General features: G+C 34.2%; 1 protein-coding gene across 1 annotated transcript; it reads left to right on the top strand.

The window, feature by feature from the left end:
• Window positions 1–10784: 10784 nt before the first annotated feature.
• LOC108986756 (auxin-responsive protein IAA27-like) lies at window positions 10785–14499 on the top strand. Its single transcript, XM_018959499.2, has 5 exons — window positions 10785–11561; window positions 12291–12520; window positions 13335–13476; window positions 13811–13872; window positions 14156–14499. The coding sequence occupies exons 1-5, from the start codon at window positions 11059–11061 to the stop codon at window positions 14191–14193; spliced, it is 975 nt and encodes a 324-aa protein (XP_018815044.1). The 5' UTR covers window positions 10785–11058; the 3' UTR covers window positions 14194–14499.
• Window positions 14500–19017: the final 4518 nt, after the last annotated feature.

The raw sequence follows: 19017 nt of genomic DNA, 5'->3' as shown, positions 1-19017 counted from the left end.
ACAAGAAAAATAAGTATTTGTGACGATTATTTACGACGAGAATGAATATTTGCAATGAAAGAAAACTCATTTTAACAAGAAATATTCATCTTTACAAGAAATAATTTGCCATATACAAATAATTTTCTTGTAATGAATATAAATGGTACGTATGTGTATATGAATTTGTGACAAAGTACTATGATCTTAAGAAGTAATATAATTTCTAAATGGTGGTGTATGGCCAAAAATAAAATGAAAATATGTGGTGGATGGCGGGGTCCATGGCAGCCTGATCAAGTGTGTCTGATGTGCAGATGAGGTATTATTCATACAGGGCCATGATGGTCAGTTTGTGAGTATAAAAAAAAAATTACAAAAAAAAAAGGCTATGATTCCTCTTGGTGTTTAATCAAATCCTTCATGGGGTCAGCTCGAGCTGTTGTCAAGATTCATGCTGTCTCCTACTCCTTACCTGAAAGTCTTTGGTCCGATTATGACAACCATTTCACATGTTTGGAGTTGGACACTTGTTTAGTCCTCCGTTTGGTTTCAGTAACTTCTCATTTTTCTTTTATATATCTTTGTCCTGTTTGGTGCTCCTTTTCATGGGATGTGGTTTTCTTTTTTTCATGTCATTTTCTTTTCCTCCTTCCTAGCGAAAACTGCAGAAAAAAATTCTAGGAGTTTGGCAATTTTTGGGTTTATGCATCTGCAACACTAGAGGTTTTGGTAGAGAAGATAAACCAACCTAGGGGATCTGTATTTTGGTTGTAGAATTCCTGGCTATACTATTCCAACACTGTATTCAAATCAGCTGGTCTGTTTGGTGTGGAACAGAAGTTTGTTTCAACATGGGTTGCAATGCATGGAAATATGATCATGCAGGAAATAATTGAATAAAGTGTCCAATACACATTAGCAATTTGCACAAATGACTACAATCAAACAGAACTCGGATTTCAGCTTAACGTTAAGAAAAAGAGTTATTCTACTCTCAAGTCGTCGTGAAAATTAATCCTTCAAATCGAAAACTTTGAAAGTAGAATGAGAAAACTTTTGACAGAAAAATGAACAAATGGTAGAAAACCAAACCTATGCATGATATTCGCAAGTGAGGGGGGCATGGCAGTGTCAAATCAAAATTCCCTGTGATTATGACCAGTAGTTACAGTCCACTATCCTGAAAATGGATGCCATGCTTGAGTGCAGAGGGAAAAAAGATTAGAATCCACAATGCTAGTGGGGTTTAAAAGCTCAGCTTATCTTATTATCCTGTTAACCACGTGGGATGAGTGTGATAAAAAATTTTAAAAAAAGTGCAGAGCACAAAGGACCCACCAAAAGCCACCACCCAAAACATAGGATTAGGATGAGTTGAGCTTGGCCAAACATCAAATTAAAAGAGAGACTGAGGAAGGCAGAGGAGGATATATATATATTTATATATATATATATATATATATATATTTATTGGTATTGGTATAGAAACTAGTGAAGAAGGAGGAAGAAAGTATGGTTGCCACCAAAACACTCTTTTTTGAAGCACTGATCCATAAAACACTGCTGCTTGCATGGGTACTAGCTATAAGCTACTGCCTTTGGGGTCCCACCAACAAGAGGCAAGAATTTGGTACTATGGCCCTCACTTTCTCTCTTGTGGGGTCCTCTCTCCTTGGGAGATTCCTCTTTCTCCAAGTTCATCATTTTGATGAGCCCTGCTACTTATGGAACTTGGAGTAGTTGCAGACTTGCAAAAGCTTGATAACTACTGCATTCTCGAGCGTTTGTTTGGTTTAGCTATATATGTCAACTTACAAATTTGCACTCATGTATTTAGTTTTTTTAAAAAAAAAAAACACATAAATAGTAGGACTTATAAATAAATTTTATAAATTATTCAACTTTATAATAAAATGAACCAACTTTACAGTTCGTGAGATATCTTTATAAAATGCATTTTGTTTTTAATTTCAAAATAATAACCATTAATTATACTATGATTTGTAATAATTAGTTATGAGGACCTTAATTAATCTATAAGGTATGCTCTCACCATGATAAGGAATCATTAATAGACGGAATCATTAGAGAGATGTCCAATTAAACTTTTACAAAATTTATTAATATTAAAGCTAATAGTCTCAAAAAGTAAAAGAGATTATGTTTGGATGTTGAGTTGAGTTGAATTCTTTATGAATAGTAGTGAGTTGAGATGGTGGAGTGAGTTTTGTAGAGTCCACCTAAAATGAGTTTAGATGTGTTTGGATGTTAAGATAAATTTAAATATATTTATTAGAAGTTGAAAAAGGTTGTGGGTGTCACGTATAAAAAGTGTTAAGTTGAAAAAGATTATGACTCTCACGTGTAAAGAGATTTTGAGTTGATATGAGTTTAGTGATTTAAGAGTTTGATATTTTCATATTAAACTCAACTTAATATCTTTAGCTGGCTTTTTATTTTTTTGAAAAAAATAAAAATAAAACAATCAAAGGGTCATTTGAGAGCAAGGATTTGAGTCATGGATGGTGGTGGAGTGCCGACAAGGTTTTGAACATCAAACATGAAGGGGATTAGATATTGTCAAGATGAGAAGGAAGGCAGAGAGGAAGAGAATTGAATTGAAGTAGAAATCAAAACCCGTGGCAATGAGATGGGAGTGGTTGTGACAAGACAAAGGGATGGCGAGTGACATGAGGTTATATAGGCAGAGAGATGGAACCAACGTGCGAGCTGGCATGACAAGATTACCTATAAGATTTGGAGAGAGGGGGTTCTAAGTGGAAAATAATTTGTTACCATATATTATAAAATTATTTTTATGGTAAATAATGTCACATGTTAATTGATTTATTTTTATGATATTTATTTGTGACAGTAAAACTTTTATTTTTTTACAATTTTATTTTAGTTTACTTGTCTGTGTTACAACTATAACGGAATTATATAAAAATAATTTTACAAACTGACGCATTTCTTACTATCCATTATATTTATTTTATATAAAAGTTACTTTACAATCTGGCAAATTATATTAAATTATATTAATTTATAAGATTATTTTTATATAATTTATTTGTAACTAAATTATTTTTCTTTACATATTTTACTGTTTTTAAGAGTACCTAACCTTTTGTTTTGACCTTAATTCTCCCGGCAATGTTTTTAACCGAGGTGAATATAGACTACGAATAATAATATATCAATGAAACTTTTATTTATTCTTCTTTTACTAATTTGAATCCTATAATTTAAAATCGAGATATTTAAATCAAGAAAACTTAACCCTTTTTTATCAAACGAATTATTACATTAATTGATTATAAGAGAATTGCAAATCATAATCGATTTGGAGCAATCCGTCTGGTATTGAGCCAATAATAGACACTAATGACATTTTGACATATCACATATTCCATATTAAGCTAAAAGAGGTACATTACACCGGATTATTGATCTGCATGACTACTAAGCCCTAGACCCCTCACGTTCGAAAAGTTCTGAATCACCTCTTCTTCTATCATTGTCACCCATTTCTGTCGCCCACCATCCCTGTTGTTGCCCATCTCCATCTCCGTTGCCTTCCTGCCGTCATTTGCTAGGTTAATTTGTTTTACCAGATAAAATTTGAAGAGCTTTTGGATGGGGTTCCTTATAAGGAATTCTAAGTGGATTTGGTTCTTATTTGCGTTGCTGATTGCAAAGATCGAGTTCATTTCATTGAAGATTACAGAGAGACAATTGAGAGTTTCGAGTTTAGAGGTCTCCACTTTGAAATAGACTTTGATTTCTTCTTGTTTTCATGGGATTTATCATCTGAGATGTTCTTTTTTTGTGTTCAGTTTCTGTTTTGCAGATACATTTTAGATATATTTCTGGCTTGCCTAATCCCACCCAGTTCCAAGCCTTGTCAAAATCTCATCCGCCTATATCTCTGGCTTTCACGTGAAACTGCCTCAAATATATATGTTGTGAAAAATAGTAACAATTAAAAGGTAATGTAACTGAGAACTGCAAATAGTGGAGCTGTGGAGGGTCATAATTCATGACATTGACGAGGGACCTAACTAGCTAGCTACTTACATTTCTAGAACACCCTTGAAATCGCTCACAGCTAAAGAAGATCTAAGAAGAGATATGATTATGTAAAAGAAAAAGGAAAAAAGATGCCAGTCGAGTGAATCACGAAAAAGAATGAAGTGTGACATATTTCATGGCATCATCTTTATTACATACAGAGTTGGGAAAATAATTCTGATTTTGGGCTTTTATCTTCTTAATCAAAGTTGATAATTCTCCGGTAATGGTCATTTTCATGACTTCTCTCTCTCTCTCTCTCTCCCTGCGACAATCAAATTGCATTTGGATCCTTTTCTCTTTGAAAAAATTCCAAATTGAAGACTTTTCCTCTATTTATGGCCTTTTGTAGAAATTTCAATGATGAGGTTTCTACAAAGGGGGTTCCCATGCGAGAATCAGCAAAGAGGGAAGGGAGAGTGGCAGAAAGGGGGGCCGTCGTCGGTCATGGCGAAGAGGGAAGAGTTTGTCATCTGGGTTCCGTGGGAGAGAATGGAGAGGGTCAGCATGTGTGATCTCATGCAGCGGGAGCGCATGATAGATAAAGTGAGGAGCTACGTGGAACTCATCCATTGGAGGGCTGCTATTTGGAGAAAAACATATGGGCCGGTTATAAGATTAACTCATTGCAAATTTGTCATTTCTAGGTAGACTAATATATAGTAAAATCTCAATCTCAAACACAATTATCCCTTACTTGGGGCTGAACTACCTTATTGGGTCGCGCAAAATTTTTGCATGAAGGTCTCTACGATAATCTTTGTACCTCTTCAAGACAATTCCTTTCAAGTTTTGATCAATAGATTTTAAGAGCAAATCAAAATTAAGTTTTGGTTGTAAGTGGAATAGTAGGCTTTTTAATGGAGCCTCTCCGAACAAAAAACTTCAATGCTAGAGTATGAGAGAGATAGAAATATAAAGTGAATGTTCAATAAATATTGTGAGATGTATCTTAAATTTTAAGGCATAGAGCTCAAACGACAACTCTAGGAAAATCCAAATCTTGTATTAATCATTTAAAAATTTAAAATTTAAAAATAAATCATAACCTCCAATATATTTCTTCCATAGTGTTAAAAATAAGATTACTTTGTGTAAGATCATTAGCATCTATACAAAAAAAATCCTACAATGTGAAAACAGTCACTTAATTAAGATGATCTTATAACATATGCGAACATGATAAAAGAGAAAGAAAGAAGTTTTAATCTTACTATGGATTTTGGAGCAAAACGACGTACAAATATTGATTTGCTATCGTCAATTAATCTGAACATTACACTAAGAGATGTACTAATTTAAAATTTTTACACCACACATCATTCACATTGTATAATTTTATTTATAATATTTAAATTTTAAAATTTATCTTTCAAATTAAATTATACAACGTGAATAATATATGATGTGAAAGCCTTAAGTGCCATTTAGATAGTAAATTGAGATGAAAGTTAAATAAAATATTATTTTTTAATATTATTATTATTTTAAAATTTACAAAATTTGAATTATTTATTTTATTTTATTTTATATAAAAATTTTTAAAAATTATAATAATAAGATAAAACACTTCTTTTATCCAAATCCGACTTAATAAAATTATTGATAGACTAGAGCATCGGTCCAAGAGGGATGTACAACAGACAAATTCATTTTCCTCGAAAGTTAAAAACATTATTGGATCTTAACAAAAATAAAGTTAACGCATGTTGACAGTCAGATATTTTATAACATTTGGACTCCCAAAAATTAAGTTTGAAAATCCAACCCATTCGAAATAAGAGAGATAGTATTTATAGTTGTTTGAATAAAATTTTTGGATAATACTAAATTATAAATTAATAAAAGAGAAATACTAAATGTATTTAAAAAAAATTATAAAAAAATTTAACTTTTCACTTGTCAGTTATGATACATTAAAAATTATAAAATTTAAAAAAATAATAAATAAATCTTATAAATACATTAAAAATTTTAAAATTTTAAAAAAATAATAAAATAAGTCTTATAAATATATTAAAAATTATAAAATTTAAAAAAATAATAAAATAAATCTTATAAATAAAATTATAATTACATTTAGAATTATAAAATCCACAGGTATTTTCTATCTCTATCATTTATAGTTGATATATATATATATATAATTATAAGGGTAATTCACAGAATAATAATCTTGTGGGGGCAACTTTACAAAAGAAATGGAGGAATAATCTACATTTAATGCTTAAGTCAAGCATCTTGGGGTATAGGTTACCGGTTGTTCCGTAATGCCGTCCACTTCACAACATAACGCCGTTTTGTCTCCCACCAACCCATCTCTATGCGTGGACTTCTTTAAAACCGTGCAAACTTTATTTATTATTATGTTTGTATCTTTAAAAAAATAAAAAATAAATAGAAAAAAATTGTGGGGGGTAATAAATGTCTTTCCACATATTTCTCAGGTGCCTTTTTTTTCCTCTCTAGTATTAAAGCCAAATTCTTTACTTGATTTTTATTTTATTTATTTTCTTATTTTTATTTCATGAAAAATATATTTTATCTATAAATTTTGTCTACCTAGACTATTATTCTCAATATAATAATTAGTTTTAAGTTATTTTACTTTTAAGTCATTGTATAGAACACACCATCCTTATTACTTAGGTTTCGTTTGGATCATCAACTACTCTCAACTCATCTCAATTCATTATTATAATTTTTTTAAATTCTAATATAAAATATAATAAACAATTCAACTTTTTCAAATCTCAAAATAATAATAATATTAAAAAATAATATTCTAATAATATTTTGTCATCTCAACTCAACTCAACTCAACTCACTTCAACATCCAAACTCATCCTTAACAAAACCACTTTGGAGTGGCACGACTGCTTTTTTGGCCTTAACAGCCTTCAATGAGAATCTGCCACATCAACAAGTCTATCAAAACCATAAGAAGCTTATCACACCAGATCAATTAGAGAGCCCCTTACCACACCTGATGGAAGATGAATCATTCAACAACCATCTATCGTTCAAGCCATCGCAAGAGTGTACTTCAGCAACTTTATCACCGTCGTTTGTCACCGTCTGTCCATTGCCGCCATCCCTTCAGCCACTTACATGGTAATTTCCAATTTGGATTTTTTCCTATGGGTACTTCTCGGGTAAGAGATGTGTTCACATATGTTCCAAAGGTGATAGAACAAATTCAAAATATTCAAGTAGGAGATGATAAGAGAGTTTTAAAATATCCATACAAAAAAAAGGTTATGAGATATCTATGGGTTTCTCGGAACAATAATCCATACTGATCACAGTCTTAGATTTTTCGGTCATGTAGAAATCTCCATTTCCATCTCTTTATCATCAGTTGCAATCTGTTCTTTTCCTATTATGAAACCAAACACAAGACCATGAGAATTTTAGAACTCATTGGAATCATTTTTCATTTCAAGTGAGGTATTTAAACTATACATGGTCGACTCCTTTCTGGTCGAGAACTTTGCCTATCTCTTTCTTGTATTTGGAATCGAGATTACTATCAATTACATGGTCGACTCATTTCTAGTCTAATGGGGTACATACCCATTTTACCAATTCTTTCTCTCCAAACTTAGGATCAGTTGGGAGCCTACCAGTTACCAACTCCAAAATGACCACATTCGATCACAACTTTGAGAAAGACAGGGGAGGGTGACGATTGACCAGAAATTTCACAGGGGAGGGTGAAGTGCTATCGTCACAAGAGAGATGCTTTTCTCAGGATACCAGGCCATGTGAGAGGGTGAGTCACCACAGTTATTCTTCTTAGACCATCGCGAGAGGGGGGTTTGTGGTATGGAGAATGTCGTACAAGATGGGTGCTTTGCTTTGGAGGAAGGGAGGAAATTCTTATCTTCGTGCAAGAGGAAGGCGAGGGGATGAATGAGAATTTCAAATTCCTTGATGTGTAGCCAAATGTATCCTATGATGTCTACGTGTCACTCTCATATTGGAAGGCTGTTATTTGGGGGTTATTTGACTGACCGGTTATAAGTTTTTCTCATTACTTAAATAATAAGATTTGATTTGTAAGATTCAAATTTTAAAATATTTCTTTTAAATTAAATTATGCTATATAATCACTTTATTACGTTTGTTCACACCAACTTAAAAATAGAATTTCTTTTTATTAATTTTATCTATTTTGAATACAAATTATCCAATCACACATACTATGCTTACACGAGAAAAGGCGTAATTCTACTTTAAGTCATAAAAATAAGTGATGTGACAAAATTAAAATCATTTTTTTAACAATAGATGGAAATTCTATTTTTTCAATAATTTAAAAATATATTATGTTAAAATGATAAATTGAAGAATAATGTTTGATGCAATTTTAGAGTACGAAAAGCTTCACATAGTCTTTTTAAATAAAAGTGGGGCTAAAAGAAAGAATTTTTTCATGTGAATACGCACCACTGTTTTTCTGAAAAAAAATAAAAACTATGCAAAATTTGCATATTTTAGAATCATACAAATAATTTTATTAAAAAGAATATCAGATAAAAGTAGTGTAAGAGCGTAATATATATATATATTAATTTACGATATGACTTACTAATTATCACTACATTATAACAGCTCTGTTAGGTATAACAGGTCTACGGAACCGCAATACAACATGTGTTGTTTATTTCATTTCTTGAAAAAGAGGGGACCCACCAAAAAGAGAGGAGACCCACCACGACTTCCCTATTTTTATCTTCGATACGTGTATAATACCATGGGATAAGTTTAGAAAGTTTCAGAATTTTTTTGGTACAACTCCATTGATGCAGCTCCTCTCAAGCTATTCCATTTTCGACTCCTCAGATTCTACTACTACCACTACTCCAACCATCACTCTCCAACCATCACTTCATTGTTTGCCTCTCGCTTTCAGTAATAAAATTTCATCAATGGTGGTATCAAAGAAACTTGCGCACCCAATCATTTCCAAAGCTCAACGCCATTTGAAAGCTTGCAAATAGTGGGTAATAGTGAAGCTCATCAAATTGCCATGAAAGAAGTGAAAGTAAAAAACAGAAAATACAGGTTAAATTGGAATGATTCTTGCTAGAACCAAATGGAGCAAATCAGCCTATTAGATCCTTCCCATTATTGGAATGTAACCAATATTTTGGTGGTTTGAATGATCCGAGAAACATCGGGTCTTCTGTCACTTCTCTAATCTAGCATAACCAAAAATCATTTTCCATTTATCTCTCTCCTTTTTAGTTATCTTATATAGGTAATTGCTGGTTACTTAGGTTTTTGTTGATTACTCATTTCTTTAGTGAATTTTATGGTCAAAGTGGAGTGGGGTTTCAAAAGCAAAGTCTAAAATAAAAAAGATCTAAGATATTTTGAGGAAAGGGAAATTGTTGCGTGAGAAGGTGGAAGACGAAGATGAATGAGAAAATAAAGATTTCGAAGGAGTTCTGGAAAACGAAGGGGAAAGGATATTTCAATGGAAAGAGAGAAAACGAAAATAAAATAGAGAAAATTTTATAAAAGATGAAAACGACGTCGTTTCAATTTGCCACGTAGGACGCAATTTCTCAATGGTTCTCCTGGCTGGATGGGTATATAGTTTTTCATGAAGTTATAGTTACTATAATTGTACTGATTTTTTTTTCTCTGACATATTTGTACTAAGTTAGTAGGTTTTTAAACATTATAAATATGCAGTTTTATGGATAGAAAAAAATTACTATATAATTAAATAAAAATATGTGATATGATTTAGAAGAAAAAAAAAACTCATTTTGTGACACAATAAAACATAATTTATTAAAAAATTAAAAAAAAATTAAAAGTATAAACATAAAAAGATAAAAAAATCTAAAATTTTAATTTTTTTTCTTGTGTTTCGGATCTGACGTTTGACATAATGAATAATATAAATTAAGAGACATATATCAATGTTACTAAAAAAAAAAAATTCACATATAATCCGGTAATATTTTTGCCGTCTCCAAAGTAACCAATAAAAAATGGCAAATCTTCCAGGAAAATCCCAACAATTCTGAGACCCAAACAACACAGCCGGTGTTCTCACACAGACAGTCAGAGCTCTTTCATGCACAGCTCTCTTTTTAGTTCCTCAAACTACCATTTGTGTTGCCTTTTGTTTTCTGTTTTGGATATCTTTCCCTCTGATGCGTTTAGGATTCGAGGTTTACAAGGCATTTTTGTCTCCCCTGTCAGCTTTCTCAAAATTCCCTCGCTTTCCAGCCCCTTGCAAACTTTTCCGAGCGTCCAAACACCATATCCGCCACAGAATCTTAGACCATTTTTTTGGCTTCGCAGCGATCGTTGCCCCTTACGGCTTGAAAGTCCGAACAGTTTTGGCAATTCCACAGCGACACGGTCCGTCCTGATCTTTCTGCAATACCGTGCAATGCCCAATCCGTGGGTTCTCTCTGTTTCCAGTCTTACCGGTTTCTCCGGTGCACGTTAGCATTTTTCCTGTTCACGTTAGTATTTTGACTATTTTCCCTAAGAATATGCCAGAAAGATATTAGAAAAAATAATCACCATCTTTCCGATTAAAGAAAGGGTAGTATTGGGAAAGTCTTCTGGGTGACTTTCTGTGACTTGTCGGAGTGGTTGCCCACAAAAAGTTCATAAAATTTTAAAAACTCAGAAAAAAATCCTGAAAAGAAGCAAACATATTTAAATAAATAAATAAAGCGAAACAGTTCCATTTTTTCTCTTTATACACAATCTCATTCGCAAATGTATTCGTTTTTATATCCATTTCTTAGTTACAGTTCAGAGAGAGAGAGAGAGAGAGATAGGGTGGCAAAAGCCCAAAGAAGCTTCACTTTTCTTCGTCTTCATGATCATCACCAACCCCATATACTTTTACACTCTGTATCCCTGAGACTCTGTTCTAAACAGCTTCTTCTTCTTCCTCTTCTTAGGCATTTTGCGCTTTTGTAAGTGTTTATAACTGAAAACTTAAGCTCTGGTGAAGCTTTGATGTCTGTGCCTTTGGAGCATGATTACATAGGCTTATCGGAGGCTCCTCCTTCAATGGAAGGCTCTGAGAGGCCCTCTGAGAGGACCAGTGGTGGCTTGAACCTCAAGGCGACTGAGTTAAGACTTGGCCTGCCGGGCTCCGACTCACCCGAAAGAGATAAGGGCATGGTGGCAGAGGACAAGGCCGGGTACCCGCTTGGGGTGCTGAAGAGCTTGTTAGTGGTGTCTGGTGCCAAGAGGGGCTTCTCTGACGCCATTGATGGAGGCTCTGGGAAGTGGGTTTTCTCTGGGAGTGGCGGATCTGAGGCTGAGTCGGGTAAAGGTGGCAACTTGTTCTCTCCCAGAGGTGTTAATGGCGCAGGGAAAGGTGGTCTTGTGGGTGGGTCCGAGGGTGCAAATCAGAATACGGGTTTGGGCGGTCCGATTCTGAAAGATGGTGTTGTTCCTCAGTCACCTAAGCCGTCGCAGGAGAAGAAGCCCCAGCTCTCTGCTCCTGCGGCAAAGTCAGTCTCTTTCTCTTAGTTTTCTTTCCCTCTACTTTTCTTTTTTTTTCTTTGGAGGGAGTCGCGGTAGCTGATTTTTCATTTTATTTTCCATTGATTGTACTTGCTATGTCCTGAATACTTCTTCGCGGTTTTTCTTCGTTTAGAATTTGGTTTTCCGGTAGCTGTCCATTTCCTTCCTACAAAAATATTAGGAAGCAAGTGGTAATCAAGTTCTATTGCTTGTTTTTCAGTTACTCTTGAAAAAAAAGGAAGGAAACGAAAGAAAAAGATAAATTCCCAGAGGGTTTGTACTTGGAGTTGGCGAAAACGAGAGGAACTCTTTTTATTTTTTATTTACTCTGAAATTTGATAATTTTGTATGCATGATGTTATTCCTAGAGTTTATTAGACAGTTCAGTTTTTTGGGATGCTTTTGCGCGTTGCATAAGTTCAAGCTCAAGACCCTTATCTGACATACTTGTGTTTCGCAGTTTCTCATAGATATATATGGATTTAGAGTTTCCGTGCATAGAATTTTGGATTATGGGGAGACCTGTCTCTGATCTACTAGCCAAATCTCATTGCTTTAGAATTTCTACTCTCTGGCTCTTCGTGATGGAAATTGAATCTCTCTGCTCATCATAAAATCTCTATTGCGTTCCTCCAATAAATTAATTATGGCTACTTGTATGAACTTCAGAATAAATGCCTTTTGTTGTCTGTTGGTGTGTGTATTGCTTGTAACAGGGCACAAGTTGTTGGATGGCCACCAATTCGTTCTTACCGGAAGAATTCAATGGCATCTCATCCTCCAAAGAATGATGATGACACAGAGGGCAAGCTGGGATCTGGATGTCTTTATGTCAAGGTCAGCATGGATGGTGCTCCGTACCTAAGAAAAGTTGATCTCAAAACTTACGGTAGCTATAGGGAACTCTCTTCTGCGCTGGAAAAGATGTTCAGCTGCTTTACAATCGGTAATTTCTCTGTGCAAAGTTTCCTGTGCTTCTGCTTCAGTTTATTTTCTTGCTACTCTCTCTGTGTCTTGATTTCCCTTTTTTTATAGACTCTCTCTTGATTTCTTGTTACACAAGCATATGCCCCGTTCATTCCCTATTATTTTTTGTGATAAAAAAAAAAAAGTAAAGGACCTTTTACCTTAGAACCAACATATGCTAGCAACTTCTGCTAACGAAAATCTTGGATGGGGCAGTGAGTGAGAAGCAGCGGGGTATCTTATAATGTCATCCAAATGAGGGAACTGCATCTTGGAAAGAATTTGAACAAACTAGCCAGTGGTGCAATATAGTAAATTCAGCTAGTTTAATAAGAAGTGATTTTTCCCTTATCAAAATAACTAATGAGGCGATTTTTGAAATAATGAGGTGATCTTAGTTGAAGCCACCTAAATCACGATTCACAATTGTTAAATATTGTGTTTGGAACATAATAGAACAAACCAACTTTCCTGTATGTTGAAATGATCTATTGTAATCTACTGATGACATCATTCAAATAGCTTTTTCCTAGTTGCGGATAATTAATCAGTCTAGTTTGTTTGCATATCTCAGAAGTAGAAATGCATTCTAAGAAATCAGTTCATTGAAGTGGCTGTTGCATCAGGTAGCAATGGGATTTTTTATACCAGTGCTAATAGAGTGATATTGTAAATAAACATACATGTGGCTGCACACTTGAAATTATATGTTACCAAAATCAGGATGACATGCAGGTGCACATGCACTTTCTCTTTGAAGCGAGTTAAAATTTGTTTATGGATTTCTGGTTCAGGTCAGTGTGGCTCACATGGAGTTCCCAGCAGAGACGGATTGAGCGAGAGTCGGTTAATGGACCTCCTCCATGGTTCTGAATATGTACTCACCTATGAAGACAAGGATTCTGATTGGATGTTAGTTGGTGATGTTCCCTGGGAGTAAGTATTATTCTTTGACTCAAAAAATCTTGTGAAATTATCTGATCAAACTGCCAGAGGGACGTCCATATCTGATGAACTCGATAGTGAACCAAAATTTGAATCTTCGCTTACCTCTTAGAGAATAGAATATTACAGATCAAAGAATTACAAAAAGGTCTTTATAGATCTTACTTGGTAAAGGGACGAGTCTCCTCAATCCATACCATCATAAACTTAACCTGGATATAGAAATTTTTATTGTTTTGCAGTGAAGATTTATTTCCATCATTAAATTAACCCAGATATGGCAGGTGAAAGAATATTCACGCCAATTACTTTACCATATTTTCAGGATGTTCACTGACTCTTGTAAGAGGATGAGGATCATGAAGAGTTCCGAGGCTATTGGGCTAGGTATGTGCTGCTTCATATTGTACATTTTGCTGAGTTCTGAGATAACAAATTCTTGTATCCTGTGTTTCAGGATATCCAGATTTCTCTTTTTCTGTATCCAGCAATCCACATTATGCATTTGCTTTTGTTTATACTAGATCATTAACAGCTACAACTGGACCTTGGATCCGACTTGACGAGCTAGCATTTGCTTTTGTTTATACTAGATAAAGTCATTAACAGATACAACTGGACCTTGGACCCGACTTCACGAACTAATGGTTCTAACCTCTGCTTTTTGCAGCACCAAGGGCAATGGAGAAGTGTAAAAACCGCAACTAGTGCAACACTACTGCAGTATGCATACTATGTTCCAGTTAAGCATATGATGTGGAAGAGGTTTCTATCGAGATGCAGAAAGCCATGAACGGGTCTTGAAATTAGGCCCCACCCTTTCCCTTTTACTTATGGTTCTTAATATTGAAAGATTGTATTGGAAAGACAATGTAGTAGAGACAAAGATATATCATCCCTAGATGGTTCCAGGTTTCTTAGGTTTGCTCCCTCTCATGTCTCTTGCTGTCGGTGTAATATGATTGCTGTTTGTTAAGATCACAGTATTATGTATATTGTTTGTTTTGATCTGTAGCTCTCTCTCTCTGGAATCTTGTTTGATTGCTGTGATGGTGAAGGAAAAAAAGAAAAGAATATCAAGTTTAGTGTAAGCTCGTATCATCTCAAGGCTTAGGAAAACTTTCACAATGCCTTAAAACTAGAAATCAAATTGTGTTAAAAGCGCAAGAACCTTGTTTGTTGTTTTAATAATTTTCATAGGAAAAAGTAAGCAACACGGTGAACTACAGACAACATAAAATCTAGAGAGGCATGCCATGGTGCATGAGATGTTTAGGCAAAATCTCAAGGAGTACCTACTTTTCAGTTTTCATTTTGTTTTCTTCTCAGCATTAGAAAATGATATGGGGGTGGAAGGGAGACATGTACTGCTAATGGGGTTATTGGCAGGGAAACAGAGAGAAAACAAATTGAGGGAACATATTAGGCCTCGTTTGTATTCGTAGCTCGTATCAATTCACTTCAACTTATCTCATTTCATCATTATAATTTTTTCAAATTCTCACACAAAATATAATAAATAATTTAACTTTTTCAAAATTTAAAACAACTTTTCTAAATTCTCACATAAAATATAATAAACAATTCAACTTTTTCAAATTTTAAAACAAATTTTTTAAATTTCTACACAAAATATAATAAATAATTTAATTTTTATTTTACTATTTACAAACCATCTCAACTCATCTCTGAATCCAAATCAAATTGGTACGAAGAACATATATATATATATATATATTATTATATAATTATAATATTTGATTTATAAGATTTAAATTATAAATTTTTTATTTTAAATAAAATTATACTGAGTAAGTACTTTAATAATATATTATTCATATGGACCTGTAAATAGAATCAAAAGCTACGAGGAGCTGGTTTTCGTCAGGAACAACCAGAAAACTCGAAGCCTCCGTGTAGGTGCAGGTCTGGTTGAGTTGGTGACAATTCAAAGATAAAATAATAATAAATACGAATTTACAATCAACCAGTGGATGTGGATGTCTCACTTTTAGAACACCAATCAAATATTCTAAACGCATGGGAAGACGTTTAGTACAAACAAAACTATAAAATAAAATAAAAACAACAATATCGTTTTGCTATTCTTTTTGGCGTAAAATCAACGAAGTAGTTCGAAGATTTTAGAAGATCAACGAACGTCTCACAGAGGAAGAAGCTTCCAACTACAAACCGTACAAGTGAGAAAAAAACCATTAAATTATTCAATTTAAAAATAAAAAAACAAAATACTATTAAATTATTAATATAACACCTACAAAACAAGATAACTGTTATGGGTCTCGAATTTGGGATTCATAATATGTCCCGAATAGTTTTTTTTATGTATTTTTTTTATCATCATAAATATTTTTTAAAAAAATAAAAAAATCACAACATCATTAAAAAATATTTTTTTAATCATTCGGTAAAAAGAAAATAAAATAAAAAATTCAGGACACATTTTAAGTCCCAAATTCAAAACTCAAAAGCATTTCCGAAAAAAGTAACCCAAGAATTGAATTAATAAATGAAATATAAAAATTTTAACAAATTAAAAAACCTTGATATAATTGATGGGCCTAAATTCATAAAAGGTGTGATAAACACAAGCAGAGTTCCTTTTACTTGAGAAGGTACTCAGTAACCACGAAACAAGACCCAAACAAGAAATCTCAAGAATCGGAGATCAACAAACAAGAATATTAACAAGAACAAGTAAAATAACAAGAAAAGTATAAGGATAAGAAATACAAACAGATATTACGTGGTTCGGCCCTAATGGCCTACATCCACGGCAGGAACAGCCTCAGAGATTATTCTTTATTGCGCAATCTTCAAAAGCCAATGTATATACACAGATCAAGCTAATACTGAGCCAAAATACAAGCCTCAATACAGCTTTATTTCTTCCCTCAGTAAAACCCTAAAATCCCTCACATATGTACAAGACTCTCTCTCTGTTCTCTTCGAAAACCAGCAGAAAACAAAATGCTCACCAAGAGAATAATCCCGTAACCCTAACACGGCTAAGAGGCATATATATATGCACTAAAGAGATGGCCGCACGTGTCTTTAATCCAGCGGCTGAAGAGCACAAGTCAGGAGGCCAAAAAAGGTTGCTCACGTGTGAAGCACATGACCTCAACTCTGCATATCAATAAGTGCCGCTGCTTATCACCAAGAGTCCCATTCTTTTAAATGCTGCATACACACGGTGTTAGAGTAACAAATATACAGAATGATGGGAGTAATAGTTGACACAGTAATCACAATTCTCCACCTTGACAATATTAAAACCATCACTCCTATCCTACTCTCATATCGGCTGTTCCTGCAATGTCCCTCTATTAGGGATCCTTAACATTCTGCATGTTAATAAGGTTCAGACAGTGTCTGAACTTAGCTACCGGAAGGGACTTAGTCATCATGTCTGAGGGATTTTCCTCAGTTGGAATTTTTTCTACTCCAACTTCCTTAGACTCTATTACATCTCTTACAAAATGAAGCCTAATATCTATATGCTTAGTCCTTTCATGATATACTTGATTTTTGGCCAAGTATATGGAACTTTGGTTATCACAATGTACAGTAATATTTCCATTGAAAATCCCTAATTCTCGTGATATACCATTTAGCCATATGGCTTCCTTTATAGCTTCTGTCAAAGCTATATATTCAGCCTCGGTAGTAGACAAGGCCACAACAGATTGTAAGTTTGACTTCCAACTAATAGCCCCCCCATAGGCAGTAAAAACATATCCTGTTAAGGATTTCCTGGTAACCATATTACCAGCATAATCAGCATCTACAAAACCCTCCAACTCACAACCCTCTTTAACATTTGAACCATATTTCAGGCCCAAATTTATAGTTCCAGAAATATACCTTAAGAGCCATTTAATAGCTTGCCAGTGAGCCTTACCAGGATTACCCATAAACCTACTAACAACACTGATAGCATAAGTAAGATCAGGTCTTGTGCATACCATAGCATACATCACACTTCCCACCATGCTATCATAGGGAATTTGTTGCATGAATTCAATTTCAGATTCTAATTCTGGTGCCTGGCTAGAGGACAACTTGTAATGCTGATCCAGAGGTGTACTTGTAGGTTTAACTTGGTCCAAACCAAACCTTTTTAGAATTTTTAAGAAATAATTTTTCTGAGATAGGTACAGACATCCCTCTGACCTATCTCTAATAATATCCATTCCTAAAATTCTACTAGCAGGTCCTAGTTCCTTCATGTCAAATTCAGATTTCAACATACACTTAGCCTGTTTGATTAAAGCAGGGTCTTTACAAGCCACTAACATATCATCCACATACAGTAAAAGATATAGTAATGTTCCATTAACATCTTTATAGTAAGCACAGCTGTCATAACAGCTTCTTTTAAAATCATTTTCAAGCATGTAATTATCAAATCTTTTATACCACTGTCTAGGAGATTGTTTTAGACCATATAAAGATTTTTTAAGTAAACAAACTTGATTTGAGTTAATGTCTTTTATGAACCCCTCAGGGGGTTGCATGTAAATAACCTCTTCTAATTCTCCATGTAAAAAAGCAGTTTTTACATCCAGCTGTTCTAAGTGCAAATCATGATATGCAATGTAAGACAAAAGTAATCTAATGGAACTATGCTTAACCACAGGAGAGAATATCTCATTAAAATATATTCCCTCTCTTTGAGTGAAACCTTTAGCCACTAGCCTTGCCTTGAACCTAGTACCTTCTACCCCTGGTATGCCTTCCTTTCTTTTAAAGATCCACTTGGATCCCACTAGTCTAACCCCATTAGGTTTGGTAACTAGTTCCCAAGTTTTGTTTTTATTTAAAAACTCCATTTCATCATGCATAGCAAGTATCCACTTAGTGGCATCCTTGCTGGATATAGCCTCTTTATAGGTTCTTGGTTCTTGATAAACAACCTCATATGCAACAGTCAAAGCAAAAGCTGTAAGTTCAGCTTGACCATACCTTAGAGGTGGTTTTATAATCCTTTTCCTTTTGTCTCTTACTAAATTGTAAGAATCAGAACCTGGTTTATCTAATTCCTCTAAGTTTGAGTCCTCAGAGTTACTGTTTTGCCCAGTCTTAGGATCTATTGAGGTGTTTGCCCTCTCCACCTCAAATTGTACCTTTTCCCTAGTGATACTAGGCCTTTGATCTACCTCTGACTTAGGTATCCTAGCCATTTGGGATTCATTAAAAACCACATCTCTGCTGATGATGCACTTATGTCTACCAGGTTCATCAAGCCACAATTTATACCCCTTCACACCCTCAGGATATCCCACAAAGATACACTTGAGAGCCCTAGGGTCTAACTTATCTGTTTTTGAGTGTGCATAAGCTGTACAACCAAAAATTCTAAGATAATCATAACTAGGTGGTTTATCAGTCCACATTTCTTGAGGTGTTTTGAAATTTATGGCAGAGGAAGGACACTTATTAATTAAGTGTACTGCAGTGGCAGCAGCTTCTGCCCAGAAAGTTTTAGGTAACCCAGCATTAGATAAC

The sequence above is a fragment of the Juglans regia genome, chromosome 1 (assembly GCF_001411555.2).
Source record: "Juglans regia cultivar Chandler chromosome 1, Walnut 2.0, whole genome shotgun sequence".
Lineage (NCBI taxonomy): Eukaryota > Viridiplantae > Streptophyta > Magnoliopsida > Fagales > Juglandaceae > Juglans > Juglans regia.
The sequence above is the reverse complement of the archived record's forward strand: the minus strand, read 5'-3'. Positions and strand labels throughout refer to the sequence as shown.

Coding starts and splice junctions, on each gene's coding strand:
- LOC108986756 (XM_018959499.2), top strand. CDS start 11,059: ATGTCTGTGCCTTTGGAGCATGATTACATAGGCTTATCGGAGGCTCCT. Junction 11,562..12,290: donor CTCTCTGCTCCTGCGGCAAA/GTCAGTCTCTTT, acceptor TGCTTGTAACAG/GGCACAAGTTGTTGGATGGC. Junction 13,477..13,810: donor GTTGGTGATGTTCCCTGGGA/GTAAGTATTATT, acceptor CCATATTTTCAG/GATGTTCACTGACTCTTGTA.